The 20,293-nt window shown below is 41.0% G+C and overlaps 1 protein-coding gene across 1 annotated transcript in view; it reads right to left on the bottom strand.

Annotated features, from left to right (window-relative positions):
• ARHGEF28 (Rho guanine nucleotide exchange factor 28) overlaps positions 1-20,293 on the bottom strand; it is a gene marked incomplete at its 5' end in the record, with an annotated part of 118,329 nt that overhangs the window by 37,027 nt on the left and 61,009 nt on the right. Inside the window, 13 exons of the mRNA XM_082497905.1 lie at positions 14-154; positions 1,043-1,164; positions 1,271-1,418; positions 2,045-2,096; positions 3,615-3,670; positions 4,048-4,180; positions 5,570-5,690; positions 6,222-6,261; positions 7,217-7,297; positions 9,851-9,962; positions 11,226-11,370; positions 13,814-14,115; positions 17,445-17,575. Of these exons, the coding sequence (XP_082354031.1) occupies positions 14-154; positions 1,043-1,164; positions 1,271-1,418; positions 2,045-2,096; positions 3,615-3,670; positions 4,048-4,180; positions 5,570-5,690; positions 6,222-6,261; positions 7,217-7,297; positions 9,851-9,962; positions 11,226-11,370; positions 13,814-14,115; positions 17,445-17,575 (1,584 nt within the window). The remainder of the gene's footprint in view (positions 1-13; positions 155-1,042; positions 1,165-1,270; positions 1,419-2,044; positions 2,097-3,614; positions 3,671-4,047; positions 4,181-5,569; positions 5,691-6,221; positions 6,262-7,216; positions 7,298-9,850; positions 9,963-11,225; positions 11,371-13,813; positions 14,116-17,444; positions 17,576-20,293) is intronic.

Here is a 20,293-nt window from a genome sequence, read left to right as displayed (position 1 = left end):
TTCAAATACTGACCAAAAATGACATCCTGCCTCTTGATGACATCCTTTTCTTGCTTGCTACAGAACACCGGATCCACAACAAGACTCCAGGACTCTGCCTCAAACTCTTGTGCATCTGTGCAGAGATCACTCCACTGAGACAAATCCACATCATCTATGACAAAACGTAATATCTCATTAACGCCAGGCATATGAACAGTAAGGAAAGTCCCTTGGCACATGCGGATCCATTTATATAGTAAGGGGAACACACAACAGGGATGAACTTTAGAAAAGGTTTCTGCAAACATTGGCAGTATTCTCATTCTCAGTATTACAACTGAGAAGCTTGCCAGATGTCAGAATCATTACCAACATACTGAAATGCAAATGTGACAGCAGGGGAGGAGAATAAAAAAAAACATTCTTCTTTTCTCGGATTAAATCCTTTTTATACTTCTTTGCTTGAGGAAACCTTTTAAAAATTAAAAATAAAACCCAACATTTTCAAAAGTAGATGTCCAGTGAGAGATATCTGTGCCATCCTTTGTGAGTGAATGCCCTTCAGCTTTGAAATTCAGTCTCACACCTGGCTACAGAAAAAGCCTATTTTTACTCACTTCACAAGGATACGTAGCCATTTTAGGAGGGCAGCTCATGAGTGGGAGGTAAGAATCTGGGGCTACTGAGGAAATACAAGTGATGTAGGTTTACGTTTTGCAGTTTCAATGGAGATGATTAGGTTAGTACAGAAGAATAGTATGTCACTGACCTGGTTCTGCAAGGATGCCAAATATATGTATCCCTATTATTTTAAAACGGTAACACTGTACAAAAATATTCTAAAAGTTATCAGTCACTTACAAGCAAGAAAGGAAAAGTTGCATTTTAAGACTACTGTATCTGATTGTATCATTTTAATGAGGAATACAATTGCAATTATCAAAAATAGGTGCTCCTCTTATAGGAGATGAAGTGGCTTCCTGTATCAAATATGGAGTTTTTCTACTTCATGCTTTCCAATACAGGTTATAAAATGCAACGTCCATGCAATACTTCTCACCTTCCATCATAAAAGGATCCATTGAAGAAAAGGTCCCTAATGCTTGTAACATCTCTACAGAGCGTGACTTGGACCTCCAGGTGTTAGTCTCAGTGTCTTGTTCAGAAAATGCCATAGATCTTCTACAGCAGAAAAAAAAGAAAATCCCCGCATTTATTTAATGGTTTCAATTTTCCTAGAAATGCTGAATGATGTATTTAGCATAGTCCCCCAGCAGCTGCCCTCTACCTTTCAAAATTGGCACTGGGGACACTTTTGGACAAGAAGTGGGACTGCTGTGAGACTTCCCTCCTTCCAGCCGACAGTCCGATAGGCATAGAGGAAGAAGGATGCACTGGGAAAAACACTGCCTGTGAAATGTCTCCAGGCAGGGAATCTGTAAGGCAAAAGCACAACACAACATTTTGACAAACAATGTAGAGTACATCATCAACAGCACACTTATACTGTTGTATATATATAATATATATATATATATAAATATAATATATATATATTATACACACTTATGCTATCTGGTGTTCATATTGACTTATACTGGGCATCAAGAATATCAGCTTGCCATGGTACAAGACCGTGATGCTGTGCCACAGAATATAAAGATAAGCCTGTAGGCAAAGCTCAGGCATGGATATTATTGAGAAGAAATCATACCTGCTCTAACATTGCAACCTGAACATAGGAGACCCAAATATTTGTGCATATGGTAAATGACATACTCAAAAGCACAAGACAGAACTGACTACTTTGGATTTTGATTCTCACTGAAAACAAAACATCGTAAATCTCCCACTTATTTTAGTAGAAGATGAGGTAATTCAACAGTAATTTCTTCAAAAAATTCTACTTGTATTAGAGACACACACACTTTCTTATAGATACTGAAACGAAAAATAGAAAAATAAATGCTGCAGGAAAGTTTATGTTGTCAGTCCTGTGATTAATTTAGGGGATTAACAAAGGCTTAACTTAGAAGTGCTAGGTTTACACCTCTTAACTTACTTGTTACACCAGCTTGGGGTTTGTTTTTATTATGGTACCTCTCCTGGCATTTCTGAAATGAAGAATTTTATGAAATTGTAATGAAATTGTAGCTGATAATACACTGAATAGTCAACCCACTAACTCACTCCCATATATCATCACACAAAAGGGCTTCAAGAAAGTGGTCCTAAAATATGGCCCTAATTTCTAACAGTAACTAATAAATTCAAATTTATTAATTATTAGAAGATAACGGTATTCAAAGTAGAATGATGCTACTTGTACTGCAATACAAAATTGAATCTGTTTATTGTAAACCGAGTCACCGAGTTACAGCATTCTACTTTCTCTATACAAAAACTGCCTGTGAAGGCTGCAAGAAAAGGAGTTCACATTCAGGGCTTTATATTCAAATAACCTTGAAGCATTTGTGGCAGGGCACTGCCTGAGGAAGCCCGGGTAGCAGAGGCAGAATCAATCCCCCTTCCAAAGTGGACTTTTGCAAAACCTGCAGCAAAAGCCTGCTGTGCTTAGGCATGTATTTCACCTGAGTTGGTTCAGGGAACATTTTCTGCACCTCATTCTTGTTGAGATGAATTGGGGGTGGTGGGGGTTCTTGTCTGCTCTTTACAAATAACCCACCAGCCCCAGTAATTAAAACGGCAAGTTCAGCTGTCCTAATGCCCTAACGTTACCCAGAAATTTGTGCTATGATGTGACAGCTATAACCAAAATAAATAAAAATACCTGATTTACGTCCAGTTTAAGACTTGTTTACATTGAAGCATCTGTATGGAAAAATGTTCTCCCTGCAAGTCACCATGATGCAAAACCCAGCTACACCAGAAAGACATGCTCCACTAATTTGAAAAATTACCTGTATCACTGTGGCACACTTCTCTGCAAGTCCCATTTTATTCCATGACAGAAGCCTTAAACATCTGTTGTTGAAAATTATGTCTTTGTCATGAGAACCTCACCATGTGTGTATTTCTACTTAAAAGAAGGCAGTATCCATCAACTCTAGCGCTGATTTTGCCCTGTCTGCAGTGGCAGCTGAACGCTGGGAGCAACTGCCTAGGCAGGCTGTGGAATCTTCTCCTCCAGAGATTTTCCAGAACATGTCAGACAAACATCTGCCCACACTGTTACCTAGAAGTAAGCCTGCTCAAGGGTGAGGAGATGGACTAGTTCACTTCCCAAAGTCCCTTCCATCTCTGCTTTCCATTATTCCAAACATACGGGATTCCTCCTCCTACACAAGTGGGTATCTGTGGTTTTGACGAGCCTTTCTTTTTAATCCCTTTTGCATCCCTCCAGGCACACCATTTCACAATTTGAGCTTGCAACTCTTCAAAAATGGAAACATCTCTTTAAACTCACTTTTGACCCTCTTCTAAAAATTGTTGTTTGAGCACAGTGCTTGCTCTGTTGCCCACATTAGACATTTTGACACCCTTGCAGCCCTTTGCATACAGACACTGGGTCTGGCCAGGATGCATGTACTTTCTTTTTTCCTTCATGATGTTTCTAGACCCCTTGGAAAGCAGATATGCTCTAGTATGAACAGTGCGGTATAGGAGGTTACCTTCGTGCACACAGGAGCACACTCCTTGCAGCTCTTATGCACAATCACGTTGCAATCTGAAAGAGAAGCCATGTTTCAAAGCCTGGCACCAAACAGGGTCCCCAGCCCACAGAAAAAGTTACTCTGAGGCTTCACCTTCGTCCCTCCTCCAGGTCCACTTCTAAAGTAGCTCTGAAGATGCTTTGATGTTACAGCCCCTGGCTAGGAAGAAGTTTTTGCCTAATGTGCTGGGGCTAGGAGATGGCCATGGTCCCTCCTGAAGCTGTCACCTGCCATCCTTCCTCCCTCTCCCTTGACAACCTCAGCTCGTTACATAAAGGGGGTACATCCAAATCTAGGCAAGGTCTCTCTTTGAAACAACACACTGAAGCAGGATCTCAAAGCAGGATTTGGAGCACTGTAAGTTCATACACAAGAGCCAGCGACTACTTACGAGAGCACTGCAGTGACTCCTTTCCCACGAGGGCCTTTTCACAGGCCATACATGGGATAACCCCCGAGAAGGTCCCATTTGTAAAACTGTGCCTATTCAGTTTCTCTTTATCTTTGGTATCTTTATTTTTTGTCTTCACCCCCAACAGCAGAGGCAGGAAAAAAGAAAAGAAAAAGGCACGTTAGAAAAGAAGATAAAGTGATACAATCTTAAAAACACTATAACATTCCCTTTTAAAAGCAAATTACTCTAAAACATTTATTCCCTGTCCTGGAAGACTTGTAACATAACAGTATATTATTATATCCAACATCGCTCAAGTCCTAAAATGGTGCAGGCATTGCTTCCACTGGCAGCCTTGCCAGCCAGCATTATCAAGGAAGACTGGCAGAAACACAATTATAAAGCTGCAAAAAGGGGAGGACCAGAAAATAAAATTTAAGAAGTGTTATTGACTTGCTGCACACACAAACCAATATCAGTGCCTACATCTCCCTGAGGTATATGTGCAAACTCGTGCCTCTGCAGTTAAAGCTGCACTTATGTAAATTTAGAAAACTTGTCTTTAGATATTAGGAGGTATTAGGAATAACCTATTTTAAATAAGTGTTAATGAATTTAATAAATTTTGCCTATTTTTACAGTACTCCTGTTGGTGTGGGTACACGTTTGTCCAAGCAGCCCTGGTGGTTACACTTTAGGAGACCACACACACACAGCTTAATGTATGGCTTCTGGACCAGACATACATGTTCACAGCCAGTTCTGCCACTCTTAAAGATACCCCATCAGCCAACCATCTTCACATCCACCTATGTTAGGATATCCTAAGGCACAGGAGGGCATACTAGAAAGCCTGTGAAACTGCCAAAATGACAGCTGGAAAGTTCCGTAGAAGAAATCTACATCTCAAGCTGCTAATTGATGCCATTAATCTAAATTTCAGATGTCTCAAAATTAAACCACAAATGTTCTAATCTACCTTCCACGGTATGTATGTTTGACCATGCAGGTCTTCAGTCTGCAGCTCTTTAACAGTAAGCAGTGCTTAGTCATGCAAGAAGTCCCATTAACTTCAAATAAGGCAAATTCAACTGATTATGTACCGATGTAGAAGTTACAGACTTAATTACATATTAAGATTAATTGCAAGAACAGGCCCATACCTCTTCGTTTTATTTAGCAATGAAAATTATTTCTTAAAGGCAATTTATACATTTAAACTTTGGCTGAATCATCAAATGAGATTATTAATAACATCAAAAAATGGCAAGGGAAATACTTGATATTGTCCAACTAAAGCTACTGTTTAAAAGGAAAGCTGGTTTTTAATACAAAGGCCATTTCAAGGTATCCCGTGTATGTTTTAAAAATAAAAAATAAAGATAAAAGTTTCTTCCTATTACTTATGTGGTTTTGTAATAAACTTATCTTTACATACAAATTTAGATTCTCATCTATAATTAATTTAATTACAGTGACATAATTATACATAATAATATAGACACAAATCCCAAATTACCTTGCACTTATTCCGTGTGCTGGTCATTCTGTTCATCAGAAAGCTGAAAGTCCGACTCACTTTACATTTTTCAGGCTCATTTTTTGAGGGTACAATACATTTATTCCATTCCTCCTGAATCCTAAAACAGAGACCAGTGGGAAAAAAAAAAACTCATTCCAGTGGGAACAGTCCCTTAAAACAAAGCAGAATCTGGATGGCACTTGTTTCACCTAACATTTACAATTACACGTTTTATTGTGGGCTTAGCTGATGTCCCTCTAGTAACGCTAACCAGTGGAGCGCTCTGAATGTGCAATGCGTTACAAGCTTGCGTAAGATCGCGGTTGGGATCTAAAGCCTCTTTGCTTTTATTACGGTGTTCTGGATGTCCCCACAGTGGATAGGAGCTCCTATAGCAAAGAGCGGCACATCCCCACTGTGCATGTCCCGCAGCGGCGCACAGCAAATCCCCGCCGCAGGACGCATGCCGGGCTGGGGTCAGCACAGGGTTTAAGCGTGGGCTTACGGATCTCCCCTAAATCACTGCTAAAAAACCCCTCTGCGAGGGGTGCCGGGGTCTCTTCCCCGCTCTGCTCCCTAGATGGCATTCTTGCCACAGACCCGCTCCCGCCGCCTCCAAAGGCGGGAGGTGCGCGACAAGTTCCCGTACCTTTTCTCTCCGCACTGCTCGGGCAGACTGTACCCTCGCTCTGCAAGACATAAAGAGTTACCGGGCACTCAGATTGCAAAGTCGATCAGGTTTATTTGAAGCGCACGACCTCTAGCAGGCCATAAGCTTGTCGTTAAGGGCTTGCGATGTCATTTGAAAATTAGGAAAGCAAAAACGTAAATATGTTAGAAGCAGCTTTTCCTAGGGTGAGACCGCCGCCCACTAGGCTTTCTTTAGTTGACAGAATCTGCCAGAACTGAGACGGGTATCAATGAATGCCAGCCTCTGAAAGCAGTCTGTTTTTAAGAATAACAAAAAATAATTATTTTGGTTTTCTTAACAACCCAGACTTGAATGATTCACACTTCCTTTTGCTCTTTACATAATTTGTTGTAAAATTTCTTAATTATAGTCTTCTAACACTTGCAATTACCTGTCTTACACAGCTTTATCTACAGTATTAAAAAAATTTAAATCCCTCTACATAAAGAGGAATATTACTAGTCTATGTATGGCACAGGATGTGTAATATGTTACAAGTTTACATCCTAGAAACAGTAGAGGACTCAAGGAGATGCTTTGCAACAAACTGTCAAAAAAGCAAAACAAAAGATAAATAATTCAATTGGGTTGTTTTGGAAGGGAAAAAACATGATAGAGACCATTCTGCCATTTCCATATTAGAAGCCATTCCGTTTTGCAGACATTTTTTGCAAAGCTACCACAGGTATAGTTCAGAAAGGTACTTAAACACCTGCCTAAACTTAAACACGCTTTGCTGAATCAGCGTGTCTTCACACAAACGTAGACTTCAGGTTAGTGAGAGCTAGAATATTTACCAAAGAAGCCGCAAGACTAAAAGGGCATTTCTGTTAGTTGCCAGGCACAACCTGCGCCGCGGGATGCTTCCGGAAGAAACGAAGGCCATGTACCCATGGGAGATGAAGACAGCCTCATGCAAAACAGCATCACGGGGTTGGCACTGAGATACTTACTACAAGGTTGGAGCAGAGACACTGACTTAGAGAGTGAAAGAGCCTGAAGGAGGGATCGACCACTGTTCATGAGCACATCATCTACAGAGCAGGGACAAATCCTTTACTGTTACAGCCTGGTAGTACTTTCTCAAATAAAAGCAGGGAGTTGTTTTAAACCTGAGCATACTGAAAAGCTTCCATTAGAAATGGAGAGTGATTTCCCACTTTATTCTCATACTTTGTGTGAAAAAGGCCATTCTGTTGCCATCCGGCACTCATCTGCTTTGGCTTACATTTCACTGCGATGTACAGGGTCAGATGTGGCTCCCCCCTACATAGCTAAGCCCTGAGAGAGATGTCCAAAGCGGTGGCAGCTAGGCAGAGGGGAAGGGGTAGGTTTTCAGTATGTGGACACCTGCACAGACCCAGACAGAACCCCACTACAGCCCACAGAGATCATGATGAATTATCTGACCTAATTTCTTGGACCAAGCTCTTGGGCTAGCCCCGTACCCAGGCGCAACTGCTCAGAGCGAGAGCAGCTGTGCCTGCCTCACACGGTCACCACCACTGCCAGCTGCCAAACACTCTGTTCAATGCCCCCATCCTTGCAAAATGCTGGCAAGGAAGGGACAAGGCAGGAGGTGCCGGTGGCCAAGAAGCACCAGCAAGGACCTCAGCAGACCAGCACCCTCCCTCCCAGCAGCACGCTGCATCTGTGGTGCAGGCTGCAGAACAGCCTGATTGCAAGGCATGGACAGGAAAGGGTTTCCACCTTCTCCACAAGACAGGTAAAGGTCCAACACTGACTGTTCCACGAGAAAGGGAAGAGAGAATGAACAGGACACAGGCCCAAGCCCAGATCAGGTCAGAGCACATAATAGTGCCTGGATGAAGCTTAATGGGCTGTGACACCAACATTCCCTTAGCTGCGAGGTCAAAGGAATTCTGTTTTAACTTTTAAGCACAGGCCACAGGGCTTTGCTGATCTGCCATCCACTACTTCTGTGACATAGCTCCCTCTTTTTCTTCTGCCTTGTTGTGCCAAAGACTTCTCACCTAATCTGTTGGATAAAAATGGTTACAAATATATTAAGTTATGTGGAAAAATACAACACAGCTGCGTGCTGCAGGCTGCAGTATATACTCCACCTTAGAAGGGGTTGTGAAATCTTACAGTGAATTTGAGCAAACACAAATAAGTTATTTGCTGCACTGCTTAACACAGTTTCTTAAGGCAAAAAGATGTCTACAGTCACTGTATGTCTTCCAATCAGCTTTCTCCATCTCACCTTCCCATGCACTTTTGAATTTGTTAACCGGTTTCATAGTTAATGGTAATATTTCCACAACTCTGTGTTTTTGCATTCAGTGTCGTAGAATCATGGAATAGTTTGGGTTGGAAGGGACCTTCAAAGATTGCAGAATTATAGAATTGTCTAGGTTGGAAGAGACCTTTAAGATCATAAAGTCCAAGCATTAACCTAACACTGCCAAAATCACCATTAAACCATGGCCATAAGCACCACATCTGCCTGTCTTTTGAATACCTCTAGGGGTGGTGATTCAACCACTTCCCAGAGCAGCCTGTTCCAATGTTTGATAACCCTTTTTGTGAAGAAATTTTTCCAAATATACATCCTAGACCTCCCCTGGCACAATGTAAGGCCATTTCCTCTTGTCCAAACCCCCTGATCACCCAGACCACCTAGTCCGACCACCCTGCCACGGGCAGGAACATCTTCCACTCAATCAGGTTGCTCAAAGCCCCATCCAACCTGACCTTGAACACTTCCAATGGTGGGGCATCCATAACTTCTCTGGGTGTCCATCCCATCTGGTTCACTGTAACTCACATCTGCCTCTTGCTCAGGACTAGTGGAAAGCTAAAGGTACACTGCAGGGAGAGACAAACTGGAAGTATGGCAATGGACAGGGTTATAGGGACAGAGGCCAAGTCTTTTGAAATGGAAGTGTTTTTTAAGTGAAGTGATCTTTATGAAAAGTACAGTATGTGTATTTCACGTTTTGTGTGGTTTTCAAATATAACCCATACTCTCATTGCGAAAAGTGTGGGTTGTCTTCTAAATATGAAACTATGTGTCTAGAACTAAAGCATGTTAGAAACAATTTGTAAAAAATTACAGGCTTCTTGCAGAGACATCTCTGACTCCATTTCATGGAGAGGGTGGGTTTTGCTCCCCAGCCTGTGGAGATGACAATCCCCCGTCCACATTTCAGAGACTCCCTGGGATCTACAGAAGCTGGGGCCATCCGCCCTCTTTGACGCCTCTTCTCTGTCATCCTGAGCTTCCTCACGGTCTCTGCCAGGCATGCAGCGGGAGGCTGGGGTAAGGATCTTCCGAAAAGACGATTATCGCCCTTGCCTGCATTACTTTCTCTGACCAGTGCTCTCCCAGTTTGTGTGCCCTCCCGAGGACCACCTGCTGTATCAGGGGAGGACGTGAGAGGGCAGTAGATGGGAGAAGAGCGAGGGAAGATGGTAAGGGTGCCCAAAGGCAACCGAACCCTGCTTTCACACAGGTTGGTGAGGTCTGTGTACAGGACAGGTCTGAGTAAAGCCGTCAGCACTGTGCCTGAAGCAGGCAGGCGTGGGATGAGGCTGCGCAGGTGTAAAGGCAGAGCACTGACCTTCATTCGAATCCCCAACTGCGAAGTCCTGAGGAATGCGAGGTCCTCCTACTAAACCTTTGGGCGAGGAGCACGAATAGGAGCGTGACCGAATCCCAGACATCGTGCATTCCTACAAGAAATTGCAGCAAACTAAAACTCGTGTTGTTTTGAAATGTGTCAGCAACAGAAACAAAATAAACCAGTGACAGAATTTCTGAAAGAAAGACGGCTGACCACACACACATACATTTTCTTGGCTTCGTTAAAGCTTTAAGTTGAAGTACAATTTTTGACATCTTCATTTGAATTCTTAGGAAGTCTGTCATAATTCCACTATGATCAATTTTTGTATATTACAGGAAATAATTTGTGGATGCAAGAGAAAGCTTACACTCTTCTCCGGTTTGGTGTCAGGCGCCACCCAAACAGTGCTGTTGGCCATTATATCTGATGACCAAGATACCCTCTTTTACCAAGGGAACCATTAATCTTAGTACTTAAATACCTCGAAAATATTTCGTGGATACTGCCTTGGTAATTACTGATTTCAAAGTTTCCAGAGAAAGGAGTTAGTCTCTTTCTCTTTTCTCTCTGCGTTTTTTTTTTTTTATTTATTGTGCATGAAAAGATTTTCCAATCCAAATATGTCAATGATAAGGCTGGAAAGGAAACCCCCTACTCCTACTGCTTACCTTATCTTTTTTAAAAGTAGCCCTGACAGAATTTAATGTTTTTGCTGGACTCCTTTTCTCCCTTCATGTAATCGTTTGCTGAAGGTCAGATAAAGCTTTACAGTGGCAAGAAGTCTGTCTAATAAAAACATAAAAAAAACCCTATGATCAAAAAATAACTTTATGTGTGTGTCTGAAGATCTCAGAAATGGCACCACAGTCTAAAGAAAATGACTGTAGCCAGGGTACTTTAGAAAACCATAATGAAGGAGAAAGATTTGCACTGGTCAATGCACAAAGCCCAACTGAATTTCCCTGAGTCTAGCAATTGTTTTAAAACAGGCAGCAGGCTGGTTTTATACTTTACAAAGCTGTTACCCTTTCACATAATGACAGCTGGTTAAACATTTCCTCAGTAAATGTATTTTGGTTAGAAAATGCTGATTCACTGAACCCGAGATACTTCCTTTGAAACGCTTCTGATAAATTATGCTTTTTTCAAAGCTGAAACAAATGTCTGATGGATCCCTCCCATGACTGCTGCCGAGCCGGGGCACAACCAGGGAGTTTCTGCTCCACAGCCCTGGGCATGCTTCTCTCCTGAGGGACTAGCACTGCCAACTGGGAACTCATTTTTCCCCCTTCAGATTCAGGTATTTCTCACATGTTTTCAGTGATTTACTTAAAAGGAAAACAATGCAAACCAAGATAGTATCAAATACCTTTGGCTGTAGATTGGCAGATAAATCTAATCCATCTCTGCTACCAACCATGGCATCTGAAGAGGCGAGGGAAGGGTAGTGAACGTGGGATTTGTCCGAAACACCTCCACTTCCACTGTCTACTTCAAGGTCATCGAGACTTGAACTGAAGCAGACAACAAAGTCTTTAATTCCCATGAATTCTAGTAATAATCCATCTCAACCTTAACGCAACAAGCAAAGATAACTGCTGTACACTCTGATCAATGACAACCCAAACCACCATGATTGTCAGGTAAGTCACAATCCGAGTCCTCTCTCAGGTTTGCAGTCGCCTGGTCAAGGTACTCAGTCACTTTGTAAAGGACTCATCTGACCCGGCCTTGTGGATCTGCAGTACAGACATCACCCATGATCACGCAGACTCCCACCACAGTCAACCACCGCTGGAGGAGGACTTTCAGATCCATATTCAGCATCTCTCTTAAAATGAGATGTTTTGTTCCACACATGTACCTGCCTCTCTATATAGATGATAAGGAGAACTGAGATGACTAGCTCAGATTTCAGTATTAAGATATATGGGTATATATGGATATTTTATGAGTGTGTGTATCTGAAAGATATGATGTGGCTATTCACAGACATCCTTTTTTCTACATCTGTGACTTGATGGAGCATGGAAGAGAAAACTAACAAGACAGACGAAGGAGGGTCTGGGGCAGTTTATGAGATTCATTTCAAAAGATACAAATTTAAAAACACATAGGACTATAAAGACACTGAAAAATTTCTGGCTAAATCAATACTTCAAACACCCAGAGACTATTTGATTGGTGAGGGTTCCTGAGCAGGAGAGTGCAGTAAGGTTTCTCAGCAGTACCAGAGTTTCCTAGGATGGGTCAGAATGACTTCTTCATCAGAATGACTGGAAGGAACGGTTGACTGCTTGCAATAACATATCAGCCTTACAACATAAAAACTCAAATTATGTGTGGTATTTCTAAATAGCCAGAGTTCCTACCAGGAATAATAGCACAACAATTCCTTCACACACCACTGCAATTCACTTTGTCGAAGGGCAAATCTATCAATACCGCCCAAAACTACTTCCTTATTACACTTCTGGAGACCATCTTTCGCAATGTTTCCTAGTAATAGCCCATGTGATGTCTGAGAAACGAGTCATTTAACTGCATTATCAGTTACTGTTACATTTTCAAATTGGAAAAGTAATACACGTCTATGTCAACAGACAAGCATATGTGTCTTACTGGGGATAACTTACCCAGGGAATTTTTCTGACATAAAAAGCTGGTTTAAAGATCTGCTAAGTAACTTGCCACATCACCTCAGATACTTCAAGGAAGATGCTGCTGGAATTAAATACTGATAGTCTTATTTTATGTGTAATGTCTCGATCATTTATAGTTGACATATTAAGGTCAATCACATGTCTCTGAAAATTTTTATAAGCTCTTAAAGCTCATATATAGGTACCTGACCTAGGTCTTAAAAAATGTATAGCAGAAAAATGTTTATGACAGAGAGGCAGAAGAAGATTATTTATAGTAACTTACATGGTATCCCTGTAGCTAGCAAAAATACAAGGTTTGGGAAAGATCAACTCTTAGTCTGATGTTTGTTTTCTTATCTGTGTTAAAAGGTTCCTCCTAGTGGGACGTCGTAGTTGCATAAGAAACTCAAAATTATGGTAGAGAAAATGTTATTGCCCGTTTCAATTGACAATGGACAGACGCTACTCCTTCCTTACTGTTCTAACATAGATCTGATGCCCTACCTCCAACTAGTCTAAACACTCTTGGAAGGTGGGAGGCAGATTCAAATTTCCTCCTGTAAAAGAAGGAACTGATTTCATGTCTCTTCTATCCAGAGAAGCAATAAAGCCTTTTTATCAAGGAAATCTACTGATTGTTAAATACAAAAATTATAGTTTAATCTTCAAAGCTCCGTGCATTCCTGAAGCCAAACAGTTCCCAGCATAACCTAAAGGCATCTGGAGGAAGGCCCTGAGACAACTGACTCAGCTGGCAGCAAACCTTGTGCACCAGTAAAGAGTAGGAAACAGTCTGAACCTACTGGAAATGTGAGCAGTACTCCACTGTGTCTTTTGAGGTAAAAAAACATATGCAATCAGGAATAAGTTAGTCCATCTCCAGGCCAGTGCAAAGAATGGAAAGGTTCCCAGAGATTTCAACAGATTTTGAACTATTTTCTTAACGGAAAATATAACTGAAGAAAACTAAGGTGAAATTCTGGTTTCTGACAAAAACTCCACAACAGAAATTCTTACAGTGAACAGCTGATTCTTTTTTCTTTTAAAGAACACATACAAGAAAAAAAAAAAAGTATACAAATATAAATTTGCATTAAAGCTAAATTTTCTTGGAAGACACCTTGTATTTGTTAAAAATGTCTTCATAACTATTTTATGAAAACAGATCATTAGGACAATTTAAATATCACTGACTGGAAACAGTGATTTTACTTCAGTAATAGTATTTATTACTCCAGATTCTGCTTCATCTTTTGAAATAAAAGTTTATCATAAATAATCCTTATTCTGGCCATACCAGTAAATTCCATACCTTCTTCTTTTCATGTCAGCATTAAGTTGGCCCCGATCCTTAATAAATCCATGGGTCTTGAATGGAAGGTATGAATCTGCTCCATATGGATCAGAAGGGGAAACAGTATGTATTAAACCCACATTTTCTCCAATTTTCACTGGCCTTTGATTTCCTTCATTTGGAACATATATATATTGGTCATTCTCCTCAAGGGAGGGAGAGGAAGAACTCTTAGCCATCGGGATTGAGTTGGTGGGATTCAGACATGTTTCACTGCTGTCACCATCTCCATGAACGTAGTTAGTCTTTAAATCTCCAGCCTGCAGAGAAAAAATGAATGCTGGTAAGAGGCAGTAACAAGACATATTGTCAGGGAATAAGGACCAGATTAGTTTGCCATTTTACGTATGATTATATGTTTTGCCTTTTTTTTCCCCTATTACTTTTTGCGGGACATGAATTGAAGGCAAGTTATATGGCTAAGAGATTCTTGACCTTGCATTACTTTTTTCCATAATTAGAGTAGCCATGAACTAGCATTTACAAGTCTAATGGATTTCTCATTCATATTTATACCTTTTGCTAAATGTATCAATTCATATATTTATAGCTTTTATTAAAAAATATCCTTTAGTCAAGCAAAAAATATGCATATTACATTAGTGTGGAAGACATATGGAGGATAATTCAAACGTTGTCCAGTTTAATTTGGAAAGATCAGCCTATACATCATGCACTTTTCATTTTCCAGCACCAATTTACTAAGCTTTGAGATATGACCTGGAACAGAGATTCTCCAGGGAAGGAAGGGAAAGGAATCTTTATTTTTTGCCATTAAGCAATTATGGGCATGAAGCACTCCTCCTCTTGCACAGAGACAGGAATGGAGTTGGGAATTATGTTTTCTTAGGTACAGGGATCAGGATTTAGACCCTGGCAACTAATAAATCTTTATGCAACTGAAGTTGAATTCTACTGTCAACTCTGCATAAGATATTAAAATATAGTTTACTGTCAGTCTTTTAGTTAGATGCTACTAACTAAAAGACACTGAATAATAGTAAAAAGTCACATGGCCAGCAAAAACCCTCAACCTCCAAAAAGCACCTGTATAAAAGCAAGAAGAAAGGAAAGATTGTAAGTGTATCCAAAGCCCTGGTCTTTCAGACTGTTGAATTCCTCCTCTCTGGCCCCACTTGAGATGCATTTTCATCCCCATCATAATTATGTTTCTCTCAGTAAAAGACAGAAAGAAATGCTGGCATTTTTACAGCAGCCCATATTTGCATCCACAGATATGGAATCACAGAGTTTTCAGAGTTGGAAGGGACCTCTAGAGATCATCTAGTCCCACTCCCCTGCTAAAGCAGGATTGCCCAGAGCACATTACTCAGGACTGCATCCAGGCGGGTCTTGAAAATCTCCAGAGAAGGGAACTCCACAACCTCCCTGGGCAGCCTGTGCCAGTGCTCTTTTCACTTGTGTTTGAACGGAACTTCCTGTGTTCTAACTTGTGCCCATTACCCCTCGTCCTGTCACTGGGAACCACTGAAAAGAGCCTGGCTCCATCCTCCTTCAACCCACCCTTGAGATACTTGTACGCCATAATAAGGTCTCCCCTCAGCCTTCTCTTCTCCAGGCTAAAGAGTCCCAGCTCTCTCAGCCTTTCCTCATAAGGCAGATGCTCCAATCCCTCAATCATCTTTGTTGCCCTACGCTGGACTCGTTCCAGCAGTTCCCTGTCTCTCTTGAACTGGGAAGCCCAGAACTGGACACAGTATTCCAGTTGTGGCCTCACCAGTGCAGAGTAGAGGGGGAGAATGACCTCCCTCGACCTACTGGCCACACTCTTCCCTATGCAGCCCAGGATTCCATTGGCCTTCCTGGCGACAAGGGGACATTGCTGGGTCATGGAAAATTTACTGTGTACCAGGACCCCCAGATCCTTCTCCTCAGAACTGCTTCCCAGCAGGTCCGCCCCTAACCTATACTGGTGCCTAGCATTCTTCCTCCCCAGGTGCAGGACCTTGCACTTGCTCTTGTTGAACCTCATTAGGTTCTTCTCTGCCCAGCTCTCCAGCCTGTCCAGGTCACGCTGGATGGCAGCGCGGCCCTCTGGAGTGTCAGCCACCCCTCCCAGTTTGGTATCATCAGCGAACTTGCAGAGGATACACTCTGTCTCCTCATCCAGGTCATTGATGAATATGGTGCCTGCAATTCTGGAATTACTTCTGTTGCATTGTGCAGATGAGATGCATGAAGCTAAAATGCTTCTTCCAGGTCTTACACAGCCGTTCCTCCCTTCAAAGTTATTCCTGCCTGGGCAGCATTTCCCCTCAGCACCAGAGGGACCTCCTCTGGCAGCTGCTGCTTCTCCTGCTGCGTGGTGCTTAAGGGAGAATTTAGCCGCAGTCAGCAATTTAACAAAGTTGAGTGCAGCTACATATTAAGCAAAGCTTAGTAATCCAAGCTGAAGGACCCCCCAGCAATATACTCAGGTAACCTTTGCATCTGTAACAGAGCTGCACTTCCGCAGCTCTCTCCTTCCAACCTGGGTATTGTTGAAATCAAGGGTTCACAGATTGCACGTACAGTCCCCTGCCAGTTGCTCACTCCTAGGTTATTACTTTATGCATCTCTCAGTAACCTTAGATGCATTTTAAACATGCTGGGCTCTGACTGAAACTCCCATCTCAGCTGACACAATGAACTGGATCTGCAGTGAATGCAGCGGCTGAAGTGTTTCAGGGAATGAAAAAAAAAAAAAAAAAGGAAAAAAAAAATCACACTGGCAAAATCTAAGCCCTCTAACATTATGGTCTGGTCACTTCTTACCCTTATATTCCAACTTTCACCCCAGTGAGAGCCCACAGCAGGTTACAAATAAATAAGTCACTTCAACCATCACTGAAACATAGCTACAGGCCACCAGAATTTGACAGCTGTTTAACTATACATAACCACTATACACAAGAGTTGGACTAGTGCTCCCTGCCCAAGTTATGATATCTGAGTGTGACCATGGGGAAAAGATTTCAGGTGCAACATGGTGATGTAAAATATAATTTGGTCTGGACACTCTGGCTCATCTCCAGCGCTGGTGACAAATAAATCAGAAACATGAATACTAAGTCAGGATCTCCAGTATCAGAATACTCCATGTGAGTTGTAGGACATCGGTCTCACTGTTTCAGCAATATCTCATTTTTGTTGAGCCTATAAGCTTAGCTAGGAGCTTATAATTAACTTCTGAAATTAGGCAACACCAGCAAATTCATCTCTCTTGTGAAGGTACATAGAATTCAGAAAATATGAAGTGCACAAGAGCGTTACATTGTGTTAATATCTTTTAGAAAGAAGTAAATACTATATAGCTCACAAACACACAGAAAAGACAGTAAGCCTTAGAGTTCTCCCTAGAGCCTAAGGAAAATAATTCCTATCATCAACTGAATCTGTTAAAAGGGACCTCATAAATGGGTTACAAAATATAGCTGAGAAGTGTAAGGTATTACTGTTTTCATTTTAGAGCTTTACTAATTGGCCATACACCGCTGCTGACAGATCCAGAAGATCCTACTATCACACAAATAAGTTACTTTAACGGAAGACGATGAAAAAATTGCCAAAAGTTCATAAAAAAGCTTACTTGGTCTACTACCATGCAATTCGCATATACTTCATCACTTCCACTTAGCATGGCAGAATGTCTGGTTGCAGCAAAGAAAGTAGGTGGAGCCTTGAGTTTCCTGAGAACTTCAAGAGTCGAGAGTCTCTGCTCTGGAAAAAAGAAATTGTGGAAAACATGCCATTAAATCTCAAACCATTTATTTCTCATGTATACATACTGTCGTAAAAATGGCAAAGTTAAACACTAAGCACCAGATCTCAGGATTACAATTTGAGTAATATTTGTGTGGCCACTCAGAAACCTGCCCATTTCGTAATTGCCTAACGCTTGCTATATGTTCAAAGAAGCCTACAGTTGACAAGACTCTAAAAGGTACCACAGAATCATTCACATAACTTAAAAATAAGTGTTCCTGCGTCTTGGTTAGCAAAACCTTCCACCCAAAGTAGAACTTTGTAGAGATCTATGGCTGAAGTACATAGGACAGGATTTATGGGCTGGGATGAAATATGTATGATTCTGGCCCATACATTAAATACCTAACTTTGGATACATTATATGAATGGAATACTGCTCAGTTGCAGTCAAATAATGACTCTCCTAAAGCAGTCTACCTACTGGGAGCAACATAAATACTAATAATAAACCAATAACGCAGATTACTGTTCTTAAAACAAAAAAAAAACAGCAACAAAATCATAAGAGTGATATACATAAAATACCACTGATAGTGCCTTTACAGGGTGACAGCAATCAATCAAGGTTTGACCCATGAACAAGACGTTTGGGAGGAAGACTGCATCTGACCTGCTTTTGGTACTGAAATGAGAAATTATCAGTTTCACCAGAAATCATTAACAGAAGTTCAGAGTTTTGTTTTCAATAGTGTGTTCATAACTGCAAATATTATAAAGAGCTGCATGGGCTGAGACTTTTATTTCATGGAATTGAGCAGTGCTACGAAAACACTGTCAGTCTGTCATGCAGGCTAACTTCTCTTAAAACTGCTTGTAAGTATGAAGACCATGCACTAATCCAGCATTTCAGCTGGTAGTCAAGGCCTCATACTATCTTCTGAGAGCAAAATTTGACAAAGTGGAAACTAGTCTTGTTCTAGACTGTGTGAAAACAGGCTTTTAAAGAAAACCAGTTGTAATGTAATTTTCCTTATTTTAAGATGCTGTAAGTCAAGCATTGCCATTGGAAGTGCACTGAGATAAGAAAAAGAATGATGTGATAGAACAAAGTATTATACCCAGCAAAATATACTCAAAACTCAAAAAATCAAAACTCTCAGTAAACTTAATTCCAGTTTGTCTGTTACTGAAAATTATGCAAAAAATCCTTCTTAGTCTGCATCAGAAATTTATTTTCTGCAAAGGTGGAAAGGAAGAGATAACACTAAAGACTCTCTCCAGTCTGTATTCTTAAAGCAATGTAACTGCTTTTGGAAGATGACAGAATCATATAGCATGGTTTTGGATAGAAGTGAACTTTATAGATCATCTAGTCCAACCTCTCTGCCATGGGGAGGGACTTCTTCCACCAGATTAGGTTGGTCAAAGCCCTATCCAAGCTGCCTATGGCCATCAGATTGCAAGAAAAGTTATAATGAAGAAATGGCACTGGATTAGAAATGACACTTGTCAAAGTCTGGGACATTTGTTCTGTTGAAAAAAAAAAAAAAAAAGACCCGGACCACTGTCAAAACTGAAATGCTACACCACATCATTTATTTAATTTTAAGATGCTGTCTCATAAATCCCAAGAACAGTAAGCTCTATACTTAGAGAAAACTGGAAATTCCCACTTAGAAATGGCACATTATGAACTATTTGGTTTCTAGTCCTGGCAGGCCTTGAGGGATCTCATACTATTAAAACATCCTTACGCTTTGCATTTCGCTTCTCCCTTCTGCAGGAACTTTAACACGATTTTAGTGACTGCCATCTTGAGAACTGCTAAAGCTACAAACCATTTCTTTATGTCTGCCAAGATCCCAAAGCCTTTGTTTATAAATAGTATAAAAGCATTGTTTTCTACAGCAGTTCATCAGACTTTGGCAGCTAAGATCGTATGGAAATGTGATTTGGCAAAACTGGCAGTACTTTCTTGTGGCAAGTAAAGCTTTCCAAGGGCTGGTCTTAAGCCAACAGCCAGGAAGAAAAAAAAAATGTCAGGCTCTCCATTGCTTCTTGTATGCTTATTACCTTCCCCAGAACACACTCTGTCTTGTATATAAAACCACTGGGTACAACGGGCAAGGGTGGTATTGCTGCAAAGGTTCAATACATAGCCCTGAAAAACAGCCTAGGCATTAGGGATTCCAAAATCACGGCATAAACCCAAGCCTATGGAGACAGTTTCTTGACTCCCACAACAGTCCCCACTGCTGGGATCTCTACAGTCAGTTAATGGACTGCACTATGAATTACATGTCCCGAGCCAGAAACAGCAAAATCCCCCTATTACTTCACATTTTTATTTATTTTACATTATTTTAAAATAATACATTTCACATTATTTTAAAATTCTGTAAGAGAGTATCAACCTAAGTAACAACCCCTGACAAAAGCTGCTGCAAATACAAGACAGAATATGTTATCCACAGTACTTTCCGCCAGTACATCTTTATTGATTATCACTGCTAAATGTCATATGTTTTTCTGGTGGTGCTCCAGTCAGTCTGTTGTTAAAGGTGAGATGTCTAAATAAATATTTGTTTGGGTTTTAAATGATCCGACAAAAGGTAGCAGGTTATTTTGGGCTTCACGTTGCGATATGACCCCCACTGTACCTCCTTAGTCCCTGTCCACCCCCCAATTTCAAACATGAATGAAGGGACAACTACATCAAACTAACTTTGT

The sequence above is a fragment of the Vanellus vanellus genome, assembly GCF_965231255.1.
Source record: "Vanellus vanellus genome assembly, chromosome: Z".
Lineage (NCBI taxonomy): Eukaryota > Metazoa > Chordata > Aves > Charadriiformes > Charadriidae > Vanellus > Vanellus vanellus.
This window is presented reverse-complemented; position numbering and strand designations above follow the sequence as displayed.